General features: G+C 43.8%; 1 protein-coding gene across 1 annotated transcript; it reads right to left on the bottom strand.

The window, feature by feature from the left end:
- Positions 1-7,794: 7,794 nt before the first annotated feature.
- LOC100549737 (carbohydrate sulfotransferase 6-like) lies at positions 7,795-16,031 on the bottom strand. The gene is made up of 2 exons (XM_003209934.3): positions 16,010-16,031; positions 7,795-9,309 (listed from the first exon to the last, which is right to left on the bottom strand). The coding sequence occupies exon 2, from the start codon at positions 9,285-9,287 to the stop codon at positions 8,106-8,108; it is 1,182 nt and encodes a 393-aa protein (XP_003209982.1). The 5' UTR covers positions 9,288-9,309; positions 16,010-16,031; the 3' UTR covers positions 7,795-8,105.
- Between the last annotated feature and the right edge of the window lie 112 nt (positions 16,032-16,143).

Genomic DNA, 16,143 nt, shown 5'->3' with positions numbered 1-16,143 from the left:
AAAAAAAAAAAAAAAAGTAATGACCAGCAGCCAATTAGGTCTGCCTGTCTGGCAAGGGGAGGTTTATCAATGGACAAGCTAGGACGGTTCACATACTTTGATTCCAGTCTGTCCTCAATGGCAATTAGTAACATTTCTAATAAATAGGGGAGTACAGATTTCAATATTGATACAGCAAGATGCTGAGAAGCTGCATGTGCAGCAAAAGGGCTGAGATTACCGGTATGAACGGAGCGAATGCTGCCTGCCAAACTGCTGGGGTCAGCTTACAGCTCCCCAGTGAGAAACACGCATCATCTACTCGCACAGCAATTAAAGCCCATTGTGAAATTATTTTAGGGTTTGGTGCCCTCAGTGGGTGAACCTGGCACCTGCCTGTATGGCAGCGTGTGGCCTTTTGGCTCAAACACCAATCCCAAACCCTAAAGAAACAGGGAGGCTGCAGCGTGCGTACTTCATGCATCCTCTGCGCTCCTCGAGTCAGACATCACTGACGTACTGCAGTGCCCCATTTCTGCTCCGGCACAACACAGGATTGCTGAAGTCGCTGCAGATTTGCAGAAAAGACAAAACAACTCCAGAAAGCACTGTCCATACAACATGCCCACATGCATGGGGCACAAGCCCCATTTTGGGAGCAATGTCCCCCACTTGTAGGGCGCTACCGCCACCCCACTGTCACAGCCGTGCACTGAGGACACCTTCACCCCACTGCGCACGGCCATCAAGTTCTCCCAGGGCTCCACGCACCCCACCGGCATCCCCCAATGCGCCGAATTGCCACTGTCTGCCGCCGAGTCCCGCAATCGTGTCAGAAAAGTTCTTTCCACGGTCTCTGCTGCCACCTGGTGGTCAATACGCAGAACTGCTGCTGTCTTTTGCTTAGTCCTACAGACAGCAGAACGCATGCGCCTAGAAATGCGGAAGTGATGTTTTAACCGCCCTTCGCAGTTAATCCGCCGCACTCAATGGTGATTAGTCCTCCCAGTAATAGCGGACATGCGCCCGACAACTTAAAGACACCAATAATTTCGACAAACCAATACGGGGGCATGCAAGTAGTCGATTCCTGGACCGCAAGCTCAGCAATGTACTGCCCTTCTAATCCAGGATGCCACTCATCTATTTCCACTGTTTCGCACCCGAGCCCACCCAGGAACATTATGGCTCACAGCTGCCACTGAGAGCCTCGTGCGATGCGCGCACCAGCGCGCATGCCCGAGTCTCGGCGCACCAGCGCACCGCGTCTCTGGGCTTCTTAGAAATCCATGCTATTTATAAGCTTCTTAGCATACATACAGTTTTGCCTGGAGGACTAAGCATAACAAAACTTGGCAGATTTGCTGCACAGAGCGACAAGAACGTACGTGCACCACTTCCACGTGCCGCTCCTGCGGCACTAATCGTAGACGGCCGCAATTCCACCGATTGACCATGTGGAGGCTCCAGAGACCGCGGAAACAACTTCGCCGACCCGTTTGACGTGGAGCTGCACCACAGTCCTTGGCTCTTTGTTCTCTTTCCTCTGCTTGCAGAGGAAAAACGCTGTTAAATGGGGGATGACAGGGGAGAAAAAAAACGTATATTAAAAAAAAGACGAAGAAAACCAAGGAAAACTTCTCCACACTCAGAAGAACTGTGCTAAGTGCTTATGAATGTCAGTAAATAAGTAAGTAATCATCAAATTGATGATTGGGGTTTTTTTTGTTTGTTTGTTTTCCCCAGCATCTGAGGTGATGAAAAAGCTGGTATCAGTTGGATAAATGCGTGCAGTGAAGCCAAGGATGGCTTGGCATGATTAACAGAGCAATGCAAAACAGCCATGCAACTTTAAGAGAAAACATAATAGTAGCAGCTTCTGTACCTGGCCTCACCGCTCTGAGATTCCATCTGTGTCACCCACGGCTTGTAAATATCCACCAGAATGGTTTTGATATCAAGCAATTTGTCATCAGTTCTTTAATTCACAATCACTGCCAGGATCTGCCGCGGGGCATTCTGACCATGGGCACCACGGTTGAACCATTTTAGTAACAGTGGGATTCCTAGGCACATTTTCAAAGATTTGGTCTACTTTTGACCCAAAGGAAGAATTAATATGAAGTATGAGGTATGCATAAGTCATCATGTGGTGTGCTTCTCAGCATCACCTTTGGGAAACATACTGGATTTGTCATAAAGGTCTCAGAACAGCAGTAACATACAAAGCTATATAAGAATAATACAAGAACACATTGCAAGGAGGGGAAGAATTTTATGACCTCCGTCTGGGAAATCCAACACTGTTTGCCTGCAGACACTTCTTTGGCAACTGTTCTAGATTCAGCTGTACATTGTGTTTGAGAACACAACTCAAAACTACAAAGAAGACAAAGGGAGTTTTACACAGGCAGAGGAAAAAGAATGATATGTCTCTTTTCAGTATTGAAAATAAGCAAGTAAACAATCAACGACAGAAGCCATTCCTAGAATACCGCTACAGGAAACATACTGGCAGAGAAGAAAATATCCACATTACCCTGAACTACTGCTCCAAGGAAAAAAGAAAAAAATAAGAAAAATAGATTTCTTTTAGACGTTACCTGTTTGAAGGCATATACCACCATCACACTTTAAAAGTCTTTTTTTTTTTTAAGAAAAAAAGCATAGAGTAATCTCCTCCAACAATATGTTTATTTGGTCTAGGCAGCAAGTGGCACAGCTCTGTATCACAAAGAATTGAAGTCATAAGCACCAAGCTCCTAAGGTCCAGCCAAACCAATTAAAAGTGCCTACGGACAGGCAGAATCTTTAAGTAGGATAGCTCTTCTTCTAGAATCATTCTCAGGATACTTGCTATCTAAGTGGGACAGAGTATGAACTTACTGGTAAGAAAACCTATAAGAGACTGCAGAATAAACTTCTCATACAGGAGTGTGGTGGACCCGCAGCACAGACCCTGGAGATCTGTTCTCACTTTCTTTTCATGACACAGGAAAAACACAATGTGTGGGGAGGGAAGAAAAAAAAAAAAATCAGATCAAGGTTAAGAGTCTCATTAGCTCAAGCTCCTCCTGAAAAACTTGGTCACTCTGACAGCGCAAGTAAATGAATTTCCAAACCACACCCATAGCTGCGTTTGCAGCATTAACTAAAAATAAGTGACAAAACATAAGAGGACAGGAAGCTTAAAGAAATACACATGTTATCTATGGGTAGACAGCATGTCAAGCAGCAGCCAATCCCAGATAAAGATAACAGCTACACATTGGAACAGCTTCTGTCAAAATCTGCAATTTCTTGTACGGAATAAATCATTACAAAAGTTGACATTGAGGAATAAATTAATTGTCAGCCTAGGGTAGTCCATATTGCTGAATTTACTTCAGAATCGTGGTTTTATTTCTCAGCAGCAAAAGTACTATCAGGAATCTAGTTTTCCTTCAGCCTCAGCTACTATCTGCTCTGTGCACCACTTTACCAGTGTCATCCCAACTGATCTTCGTAACTGTCTTGATGTTATACTAGCAATATACTTTGCAAGAGATACTGTACTAGCAGTATCTCTTGCAAACAGTGATTCAAGGCATAGTAATTTTATTTGTTCAGCACTAGTTACTGAGGGCTTTATAGTCTTCTGGTTCATTGTTTGATTGGATAAAAGCTTGAATTTTTATAATGTCATTTATCTAGGATTGAAGAACTGCGACATCATCATAAACAGCCACTTAAACTCATTTAAGGAGGAGTAAAAAGTCAGATGCTGAATACATTTAACAGCTGTGGGAATACCAGACAGACTATTCAGAGCAGCAGCTGTGAAGTGAGATAAACAGCATGAGAAACAAGGATACCTCTAGAAGAGGAGAAAAAGCAAAAGGAACGGCTCATGTCTCTGACTGGATAAGTGCACACTTATGGAGGATTTGTGGAATACTCTGCTGACATGTAAAAAGTGGATGGGAAAGTTGTAAGAGTAGATGAGAAAGCTACAAAAGGAAACTTAAGAATGTATGTAAGTGACGTGAAAACTTGTAATAAATTATTTGGATCGTTCACATTTGAGTCTGTCATCAGACACTGCAAACAGCCTTTTACATGGTCTCTGAAATACCACAGGCAATCTCTGTAATGCCCTCTGACTTGATACATCCTTGTTATTGACTGAATCAACAGGAAAGAATCCAAAAATAGGTCAGATAAAGGACTTTTTCGACAAATACTGCTACCCAAAAATGTTAAAAAAAAAAAAATCATTAGGGAGCCTTTGCTGCCTTCACTCCTTGGTCCTTGTGTGCTCATAATCAAAACAGATTTGATATGCCTTCCTCTGTTTATAGCAACACCACTGAGATTGAAAACAGAAAACGAGCATTTAATTTAGTTTTTGAATTAAAGAGAAGTAATTACAATTCTTAGCTTCTTTCTGCTGCTCAACTTCCAACTTCCCTTCAGCTAAATAAAATGTAATGGAGGCATGCTCATTTTAAAGCTGTATGCAATAAGAGAGATACAGTGAAACACTACCTATTTATTCCATTAGTTGTTATTATGAAAGACTTGAAACTATCCCCATGAAGAGCGCGGGCCTTCAGAAACACAGCTAGAGAACAAATTAACTAAACAATCAAATACACAGCAACTCTTATACATGAGGGTTACATGGCAGATGCTACTGCTGGAGAGAAGAGTGATGTAAAACTGTAAGCCTTCAGAGTGGATTCTCTACTACTGATTCACGGAACATAAATTAGACAAGGAATAAGACTACATTTAATGTGAGAGAATGCTACTTTCAGGTGTTGCAGGTTGTGATTGTGGTTTTTTGTTTGTTTTGTCTGCTATGGGCAGAACATGTGCTCCTTAGGCAGGAACAAGCAGGAGCCCATAGGCCAAATAAAATGGTAACAGTGCAAAGCATATATTTCACTTGGAAACATTTCAGTTACAACACTGGAGAAAGATTTTTTCATTACTCTCTTGTAAATGTGCCCAACTTTATGACACCACTCATTTCACGTCCTCGCTTCTCCAAATCCCTGGACAAATGAGAAAAGAAAGGGACTCTTACTCAGATATAGAATCATCATAGAATAGCCTGGGTTGAAAATGACCACAATACTCATCTAGCTTCAACCCCCCTGCTATGTGCAGGATCGCCAACCAGCAGACCAGGCTGCCCAGAGCCACATCCAGCCTGGCCTTGAATGCCTGCAGGGATGGGGCATCCACAGCCTCCTTGGGCAACCTGTTACAGTGCCTCACCACCCTCTGAGAGAAAAAACTTTCTCCTAATATCTAATCTAAACCTTCCCTGTCTCAGTTTGACCATACCCCCTTGCCCTATCATCCTCATAAACAGCTGTACTCCCTCCTGTTTATACACTCCTTTCAAGTACTGGAAGGCCACAACAAGGTCTCCCCAGAGCCTTCTCTTCTCCAAGCTAAACAAGCCCAGTTCCCTCAACCTTTCTTCACAGGAGAGAGGCTCCAGCCCTCTGAATCTTAGTAGTCTTCCTTTAGACTCATTCCAAGAGCTCTGCCTCTTTCTTGTGCTGGGGGCCCCAGGCCTGGACGCAGTGCTGCAGATGGGGCCTCACAAGAGCCGAGTAGAGAAGGACAAGAACCTCTCTCTCCCTGCTGGCCACCCCTTTTTAATGCAGCCCAGAACAGAGTCATCCTTCCAGGCTGCAAGCGCACACTGCTGGCTCATGTCCAGCTTCTCATCCACCAGGACACCAAGTCCTTCTCCACAGGGCTGCTCTCAAGGGGTACATCCAGTGTGTATAAATACCTGGGACTGCCCTGGCCCAAGCACAGCACCCTGCACTTGGCCTTACTGAACCTCATTGGTCCACTCATGGGTCCACTTCTCCAGCCTGTTCAGATCCCTCTGGATGGCTTCCCTTCCCTCCAATGTATCAGCTGCACCACCCAGCTTGGTGCTGTTTACAAACTTTCTGAGGGTGCACTTGATGCCACTGTTTATGTCACTACTCACTTCCCCTTCCTCTCCTTCTGCTAGCTCTTGTGGCAATTCCCTGGGGTCGTCCTGACTTCAGCTAACCAGGAACCTGCGAAGCAGTCATTCGAATATTTCCTCGCAAGTCCCCCCTCTAGCACTCCGAGGCACGTGTGCCACTGCAAGCCTGGTCTCCAGGCACCAGAGATGGCATCGGGTGACAGCAGAGGCCCCGGCGCGGCTCCCCGCCCGCTTCCAGCCCCCCCCTGGAAGCGGGGCTGCCGCTGCTGATGGACCGGATTCGTGGCTCCGGGATGGTGGTCCCTGCCCTCACTCGTTGCCACCACCGCAGGAAAACACCCCTAGGCCGCCGCCACCACACAGCTCCCGGACACTGTGCACGTGCTCTCGGTGTGCATAGCGAAGAGCGGAGCGAGGACCGCGCGGAACGCCGCCGAACACCGGCAGGGAGCCGCGGCTCCTCCTGGCGCCGCCGCGGGAAAAGCCCCTTGCCGCGCGCGTTCTCCTTTAAACGCCCGAAAGCGGTACCCCGGCAGCCGGCCGAGACTCCTTTAGCGGGAACGCACGCAGGGGGCTACCCCCACCCGCCTCTCCCACCCGGAGCTGCCGATCGCGGCCCGCCCCCGATCGGAGCGCACTCCTCCCAGCGCCCAGCTGCTGCCTCCCCGCGGAATCGCGGGGTACCCGAGACGGGGCCGCAGCTCAGGATGCCCTCGACAATCCCCTCGGTTTTGCCATCGTGCTGCTGATACGCGGACCGTCTCCCGCCCTGCGTACAGCCCGCACGATCCTCATCCCAGCGGTTAAAGCTCGGTCGCGGCACCGTTGTCCCAAAGCTAAGCTCAGCACGACCCTCCCTGCAGCACGGGCCTCGCTCCGAGCAGCGCTCCGCCATGCTGACATTGCAGTCCAACGGGCGCAGCCCATCCGCCCCGGGGCTTCGTGCCAACTGCTCCCCAGCCCCACCGCTCTCCACCTCCACGGCTGTCAGCCTCCCTCCTTTTTCCTTTGGGGGTATGATTCAACTCTGGTATTTGAGAGGAAAAAACCCTGATCCCAATTGTCTGTTCCTCCACCCTGCCCTTTTAGCCTGGGCTCTTTAAGAAACTTGTATTGCCTTCCTATTTCCACGGGAGAGTACAAAACATTCCAAAGAAACAGACTGTTAACAGACCTTATATAGAAACGTATCATAGCAACAGCGTCGGGAAATCGTGAGCCTGAGACACTCAACCGACGAGCGAGCGCCAGGAGAGATTTACCTGCGTCGAATTAGGGTATAGAACGGAAGGAATTTCGCTGACCGGTGCGCCATTGCTCGCTTGCCAATAGGGGGCGTGCGCCGCTATTGCAGTAATGAATAACTTTGCTGCCATCACTGAGATCCTTGCCTAACTGAAATTTTTGAGTGTTTCTCACAGGAATCAAGTGCGTGCCTCCTGTGTTGCAATATTAAAACACGATTGGGACAGCATTGATATGCTATTTCCACAGCAACTCCAACAAAGATTTCTCACCTCGTTTTTTGCATCACAAGTTTTTTGCACTTTGCCAACATCTCTGCTCAACTATTTGACTGCAAAATCTGCCACTGCAAAACTCTAAGAAATCTATCATTAAGATAATCTACTGTTTGAGCCTTTTACAACAGAACCACTGCAGTTATTCCAGCTGTTGAAATTAAAAGCATCAAGAGAAGCCTAAAAAAATACACAACCACATAACAATTTTAAAACAAAAGAAAAGTAATTCCTCGGGGGGGGGGGGGGGGGGAAGCAAATTAGTTTATATGAATCAAAAACAATATTTTAAGTATGAAACTGGAACAAAACTATTACCAATGAACAAAGATGCCTTTTATTGAGTGAATTTAAATTACATTTTAAAAACAACGCTCAAAACAGCACAATTGCAAATTTGCAATCTCACAAGTATCTTGCTGAATTTTTCACAATTTTTTTTATTTGTTTTGTGGTCTAAGACGCTTTGGGGAAAAAAAATAAAAAGCTTACATTACTTTGTGAACCAGCAGGCATGAAGATAATTAAAGTCATTAGCCAAGGATTTTCAAACTACCTATACACTGCACAACAGATAGATACACTCTTCCTTTTTCCCCTCCCTAATCTCCCAAAGTAATGGCTTAGTTCTTTGGATTAAACGATGACCAACTGAATTGGTTTTGTCTTCTTGGCAACACTAAATCCAGTGACAGATCTCTTTGTTCTTTTTCTGAATCCACTAGCTGATAGCCCAGCATGTTTATAGCGCCTTTGCAAACTTCCTGTATTTTTTTAATTTTCTGGAATGAAAGAACATTTCTCCAGGCCTGGGAAACATTAACTGCATCTCGAGATGTGATTTTGAAGGCTTCTTTTTTTTTTCCTGGTCCCTGTCCATGTGTGATGTTATAGACCCAACTTTTCAGTGTGGGGGTCAAACTAAGATCTGCAAATTTATACATTTCTGAGATTTCTGACAATGGGTCTCTTACCAGATCTTCAAAGCGAATCATTAGATAGCGATCTTTAAGGAAGCTAGGTGGTTTTAGAGTTGCTGTTTCATAAATCTGAACATGACTTCTACAAATCTCTTGCATTACTTTGTATTTGCTGTCTTCCACTTTAGTGCCATTGGTACTCAGAACAATTCCATTGTCACGGGCTAATGCTTTGACTGATTGTTCTCGTGACTTTACAACTGCCCTGGGGTCACGGACCAAGTGAATTATTTTGAGGTTCAGGGATGGATCGGTGAGAAGTGGGTAGAGGACCTTCAAGTCAAAGAAGCGAACCTCCTTGATTACAACGTGGCTGTAAGTTTTACAGGCTTCTTCCACCTTGCTGAATGGGTACCGTCCACAAAGAGTTTTGCATGCCATTTCACTGGTTATGTCAGTACGCTGAAAGGAGTCACAAGCAGGAGCTGAACACAGAGCCCGACTCACTGCCCACTGGAAAAGATCAGATAAGTTTCTTTTCCAAGGCATGTAGGCATCAAAAACAGACATATCACAGAGAAAGACTGACCTGACCAGGTCCCGCACCGCCATGTGCAAGACTTTGGCACTGTTCTGGTACATTGTGACCCACACATGCCATGCAGGCTCCATCAGGTAGAAGACACTTGGGTGCTGGCTGAAAAGCTGACCAACAAAAGAAGATCCCGACCTCCAGGAGGAGAGGATGAGGATGTGGACTTGAGATGATTTCTCCTCTGAATGAGGTGTGAAGCTATTGTACCGAGCATACATGAAGAGTAGGAATCCAGTCTGGACCATAACAAGAAGCGTAATGATTGTGCTAGAAATCCGAATCCTTGCCATTCTCACTGGACAATTAAAAAAGCTGAAAAAGAGAGAGAAAACAATGGTGAGCAGTTGATACTATGGCATAATAACGATAACACACAATACAGACTCTAGCATTAGTAAGACCTTTCTTTAAATACGCATGTGTATTTGGCACTGCTTGGTTCCATCATCAGCAGTACTGGGAGGAGAGCATCTGCAGATGGACAGGTGTTGGAAACAGAAATAAATAAATGCATTATAGCAAGATCACAGTAGAAATAAATTTGGAGCAAAGGCTTGATGCTGAAAGAAATCTTGAAGCTGCTTAACTGCTCAAAATACAAAATGCTCTCTACTTGGAATCTGGCAAATGCTGCCAATGGAAAAAAAAAAATCGTAATCATTCCACTTTATTTCAGTCTTGGTCTAAAATTACAAGGGTTTCTATCCTTTGAAAGGAATAAGTGGCAACATTAACAATTGTGGCTACTGAAATCAAAACTACCTTATCAATGACTGAGCACTGCACCCTGTGGTGACAGTAGGGTGCTGCACCAGGTGACGGTCAAGCACAACTCTCAATTTTTCAGAACTACAGAAGAGTGAAAGCTTGCAATTTGAAGCAGCTTCTGGCCATAAATGTTATATGAAACAAGCAGTTGATGCATGTACTTGGGCTACAGTGCCCTGTGAGTGACTACATGGAGATGGTATTTAAGGAACTACCCATGTATGAATTAAGCATTCCTCACAACTTTTTACTAGAGATTTTTGGCACCTAATCCTTTATGCTCTTACTTTTGCAGATTTCACTTGAAAGCAGTCAGCATGCAGACAACCACCAACAAGCTGATTGGTGCAGCTAGAGGGAAGGGATGCCATCCAGAGGGACCTCGACAGGCTTGAGGTGGGAGGAGAGCATACCAACCTCATGGAGTTCAACAAGGCCAAGTGCAAAGTCCTGCATCTGTGTTGGGGCGCTTTCAAGCACGGATACAGGTTGGGCAGAGAATGGCTGGACAGCAGCTCTGAGGAGAAGGATTTGGGATTGTTGATGAAAGACTCACGTGAGCCAGCAATGTGCTCTTGCAGCCCAGAAGGCAGCCATATCCTTGGTTGCATCAAGAGAAGTGTGACCAGCAGGTTGATGGAGGTGATTCCACCCCTCTAGTCAGCTCTTATGAGACCTCATCTGGAGTACTGCATCCAGTTCTGGAGCCCCCAGCACAAGAAGGACATGGAGCTGTTGGAGCAGGTCCAGAGGAGGGCCACAAAGATGATCAGAGGGCTGAAGCACCTCCCCTATGAGGAGAGGCTAAAAGCGTGGGGAAGAGAAGGCTCTGAGGAGACCTTACAGCAGCCTTCCAGTACCTGAAGGGGCTTACAGGAAAGCTGCGGAGGGATTTTTTATGAGGGCAGGTAGTGACAGGATGAGGGGAAATGGTTTTAAACTGCAAGAGAGTGGATTTAGACTAGATACTGGGAAGAAATTCTTGACTGTGAAGGTGGTGAGACACTGGAACAGGTTGCGGATGCCCCCTCCCTGGAAGCATTCAAGGCCAGGCTGGATGGGGCTGTGAGCTACTGGTCTAAAGGGAGGTGTCCCTGCCTATAGCAGGGGGTTGGAACTAGGTGATCTTAAAGGTCCCTTCCAACCCAAACCACTCTGTGACTGTATGCTAGTAGGCTGAATTTAAAGGAAATAAGATCCTTATGTGTGAAGATCATGCTGAGCATTTTATATATAAGCATTTACTATTCAACTGCACTTAATTTTTTTCTTATTGCAGCAACAGGTAGCTATATCAACACTCTCTGGACCCTGTTGAAAGCAAATCATGCAGACTAGTAAATACAAATATAAACCCATTTGACATAATAAATGGAGGCTTTTTGTGCTAGTAGAGAAAGCTGAAAAGAAAGGTTAAGTGAAAGAGATGGTAGAAATAGGCAGTTATCAGCTCTTTCCAGTATGACAAGAATCACAGGGGGTGAAAGGGACCTCAAGAGATCATCAAGTCCAACCCCCCTGCTAAAGCAGGTTACCTACAGCATAGGTAGGTGTCTAGGGGTTCTTGAGTATCTACATAGAAGGAGACTCCAGAGCCTCTCTGGGCAACCTGTTCCAGTGCTCCATCACTGTTTCCGTAAAGAATTTCTTTCACATGTTAGTACAGAACTCCCTATGCTCAAGTTTTAGACTGTTACTCCTTGTCCTGTCGCTATGCACCACTGAGAAGAGCCCAGGCTCATCCATTTGCCTCCCACCTCCCTTTAGAGATTTATAAACGTTTATCAGATCCCCTCTGCGTCTTTTTCCACACGCTGAACAGACCCAGGTTACTCAGCCTTTCCTCATATGGGAGATGCTCCAGGCCTTTTATCACCTTTGTGGCCCTCTGCTGGTCTCCTTCTAGGACATCCCAGTTTTTTTTGACCTGGGGCACCCAGAACTGGACACACAAATGTGGTCTCACCAGGGCAGAGCAGAGGAGGAGGATCACCTCCCTTGACCTGCTGGCCACGGTCTTTTTAATGCACCCCAGGATAACATCGGCCTTCTTGGCCACAAGGGCACACTGCTGGCTTGTGGCCAACCTGTTGCTCACCAAGACCCTCAGGTCCTTCTCCATCAGGTCATCGCCTAACCTGTAACAATGCATGCAGTCATTCCTCCCCGGGTGCAAGATTCTGCACTTGCTCTTGTTGAACCTCAACTCCCCAGTCTGTCCAGGTCTCATCAAATGATAACATAACCTTCCTCTCAGCATTTTATCATCAACAAACTTGCTGAGGGTGGACTCTATCCTTTCATCCAGCTCATTGATGAAGATGTTGAACTAGATGGGACCCAGCACCAATCCCTGGAAACACCATTATTTACAGGCCTCTGGCCAGACTTGGCACCGCTGATGACAACCCTCTGAGCTCTGCCAGTCATCCAGTTGTCAATCCACCTCTCTGTCCACTCATCTTTCCCACACTTTCTAAGTTTCATAACAAGGATGCGATGGGAGACAGTGTCAAATGCTTTGCTAAAGTCAAGGCACACAACACCCACTGCTCTCCCCACATCTACTCAGCTAGTGATGACATCATAAAATATCTCATCAGGATATAAATGCTATTTTAAATAAACACAATTTTGCTACTAAACGCAACAATATGGAAGTCTGATATACAAGTAAAGCACTGAGTAAACACATATTTTCAGTGTTTAAGATTCATATATCCTTTTGCAAAAGTTGGGAAGTTTCTGAGCAATGTACATACATGCAGACTGCAAAAATAAATGAATAATTACACAACAAAATGCAGCATCTATGAGAATATTGCCCTGGGTGTTTCAGTGCATGAGACCACATACACATTCAGTTCAAGAATTTTTCAATAAGACTGCCTTTTATTTCTCAGACTAAGCACACATAATTCTATTTACATATAAATATTGTTTTATATTTGCAATAGCGTCCTCCAGTTTTACAGTTCTTTAACCCTGTATTAAACTTACACTGCTCTAATGTACACCTTCATAACACACTAAGATCTTTCACAACTTCTCACAAGTCAAAAAGCTGTTGAATACCTTGAAGTATAGCCTTTCCATAAAACTTTGAATATTTATAAATCTACTAAGTAGATTACATATCATAACCTTAATCACAAGGGACAGGAGCTTGTACTACAGCTCCTTCTGATCCTGTTTATTTCCCTGCAGGACTCACCAGAGGGTGCTACTAGGCAAGCTCTTCCTTTAAACACGGAAGGACAACGTGCTTAAAAATAGGTGAAAAACTGATCTGTGCCTTGTTCCGTGCTGCCTCTCTATTTGCCTGCCCTCTCTTCCTCCACCTGCAGCTCAGCATCGCAACCTGCCTAACCCACGCTCCCCTTGGGAGAGCAAAGGAGCTTGTTCCTGCTTCTTTTCTCCCTTCTTTGCTTCACAGCACTTCCCTGGGATTGCCTTACTAGAGCAGGCTTCTTGAATGCAATAAATAGATAAATAAATAAATAAACACACAAAGGGTGGAAATGGAGAAGGCACCAGAGCAGCCAGATTTTCTACGGTACTGACACTTCAGCTGTCATCTCAGTGACCAAATCACCTTTTACATTTCTGAAAAGCTGGAAGTATCACAGTATTTGGTATCACGATATATGCTTTCATACATGTGGATGCTGCTAAGCATTAATTATTTTAATAATAGTTACAATGATCTCAGATTTTGGGGACACTTTTTTACTACAGTACTTCCTTGAAGAAAGCTCTGGAAAATAGAATAATCAAAATTCTAATTCTAACAAGCCGATGCAACTGCTCAGAACGTGGTCTGAAAAGCATCTGCACGTACACTTGCAGTCAGGTCACAGTCTAGAGTTAAGCTCACTCACCAGGCTTGTTTGTTAATGGCTACTAGTAGAAGCAGGATCCTGGATTAGGTAAACCCACAATATGCTCTAGAATGACTATTTCTATGTATTTTGCAAACTAAACTAATTATACAAATTAGATAGCAAAGAGATGATTTTCTTCATCATTTAAGCCAGCTCTGATAGAATGTTGAGCTGCAGAGCCAGTAGGATCTGCCATCGCTTACCAAAAGACTAATCTCAATAAACTTGCTATCTAAACAGAGCACTTTTCAGACGTAACACAATATAAAAATGGAGTAGGGATGAAATAATTTGAGCCGAGGAGGTTTGTTCAGCCTGTGCTTTTTGGGACATTTGTTCATTTGTAACATAAGACAAGTTACGTTGTAATCAAGAAAATGGATCTAATGGAAGTCTGAGAGCAGGATAATTATTGAGTGAACTTCCTTTCACTACATAATTTAACCCAAAGAGACTTAATATATTTATTAAAAATTAATTTTAGATTAAAAAACAAACAAAACAGATCCTACTGTTATATTTTACTAAAATTACTTTAAAGACAGAAAAAGCAGTGCACGTGGGCTCCCTAAGCTTGAGGCAAAAGACTGGCTTGGAAGACTGTCAGAAAAAATAGGTCTGAATCTGTTGCAGAAATACTGAAAAACTGGGTGAGAATAAATCAAAGAACTGGGAATAACTGAATGAAAAATTACAAGTACCTTCTTCTCCAAAAGCAGTTCTGATCAACTGAAACTCAACTGTCTTTGCCAAAGTCTTACCCAGTCATATTACATCTAAGAAAATTTTCAGAAAAGAAAATATTTCTTTTAAAATAGTTTATATTTATGAAGCATTTTTAAGTTGAAGTCTTTATGCATTACAAATATATTACTTTAGCTTCCACCAAATGCAAAAATATACAATTAGATGATTTTCAGAATAGATTTCATCCACTGAGAAATGAATACTCACTGTACTATACACTTAGGCTTTTGCTAGATGAAAATTATTTTATCCTATATGCTCATCATATTCTAAGTGCTGACTTACAGACCAATCATTAGAGTTAAATATAAGTATAATTTATGTCCTCACAATTCACCAAAGCATACCTCAGTACTGACTGCAGAAAAGATCGTACTAGTAAATGTCAACACGTATTTTATAGAATTAATAGGGAAATGTTTGTATTTTTATTGTTTGCTCACTATGTACTTCAGACGTAAGACATCGTATCACTATGTATAAGAAAAGAAACACACCACCAGAATTGCTTCTATCAGCTCACACTAGAAACAAATTTTCCACTCAAAACAGTGAAAAACGCAGGAACCTTATAAAGCAGATCCAAGAAAAGGGCACAATATTGCAGTAATTCTTGCCATAGATCACCCTGCTGACACAATGTCACTTTCCAGTGGTCTTCCCAAACTAGGTACATCTTCACAGGGCAAAAGCTTATTTCATTGCCAACAATATGTGGATTGGCTGGAGGGAGGTGGGGGGGTAGGGGGGTGGAGCATGGAATAGTTTAGAGGGTGTCTTCTATAACTACTGGTACCTTTCCAATAGTTTCACTAAATAGTTGAAAGGATTGCCTGCTTAATTATTTTAACAAAACAGTGAAAGTAGAACAACAGAAACATTAAAGCACAAAAGATATACTATAATCAGACATTTTGAAGTCTGATATCATTTCTTTTACAATCTAGTGGAAAATCAGACTGCAGGAGTCCCCTCCAGGTAATGATGAAGCTTAAATACTTCATAGTATAATGAAACATATCATGGTTTTCATGGTAGACCATAAAATTATATTAATAATAACGTATTTTTAAAAAGGTATTGAGGTTTAATCTTTTTTTTTTTTTTTTTTTTTTTTAGTTCCAAAACAGTTTGAAATTAGATAGTTTGATGAACAAAAGACTACATCAAGGCTTAGCCCTACAAAACCTATTTGCCCATGCAATGTTGCAGAAGATAACATGGTGTCTTCTGCTACTAGTATTTTACTCAGAAATAGTCAACGTTCCCAACCAAAATTACAGCTGAACAGACATCATTTCTTGAAATCTTTGTTGAGAATATTAACTGTTTTCAAGGATGACAGAACTGGGATCACAGAGACACTTGTGGTGACCAACTGCCATTCACCTCGTTCAGACTCTGCAAACGCTGTTAACAACAGCATCCTAAAAGTCAGCCTGAGGACGTGCAGGCTGAGCTGCGCTGCGCAGTGCCCCATCAAAGCACCACTAAATCTAAGAAGGAATGACAAATTATTTGGCTCTATTATTTTCACCTAGAAACAGAAGCTTGACACGTTAGAGAAATGGGAAGGGATCTGCTAGAATGACAGAAAACGCGCTCTACAGCACCTGACTTCACCGTTTAATTCCAGTGAGCGAAAACCCTTCAGCTCAATCAACCACGTTCTCTAGCGGGATTAAAAAAAATAAACCAAAAAATCGGCACCGCCCGGCAGCAGCACCGCGCCGGAGGCAGGAACAGG

This window comes from Meleagris gallopavo, chromosome 13 (assembly GCF_000146605.3).
Source record: "Meleagris gallopavo isolate NT-WF06-2002-E0010 breed Aviagen turkey brand Nicholas breeding stock chromosome 13, Turkey_5.1, whole genome shotgun sequence".
In the NCBI taxonomy this organism is placed as follows: Eukaryota; Metazoa; Chordata; class Aves; order Galliformes; family Phasianidae; genus Meleagris; species Meleagris gallopavo.
Note: the sequence above shows the minus strand (reverse complement) of the source record. Positions and strands in the feature narration are given on the sequence as shown.

Coding starts and splice junctions, on each gene's coding strand:
- LOC100549737 (XM_003209934.3), bottom strand. CDS start 9,287: ATGGCAAGGATTCGGATTTCTAGCACAATCATTACGCTTCTTGTTATG.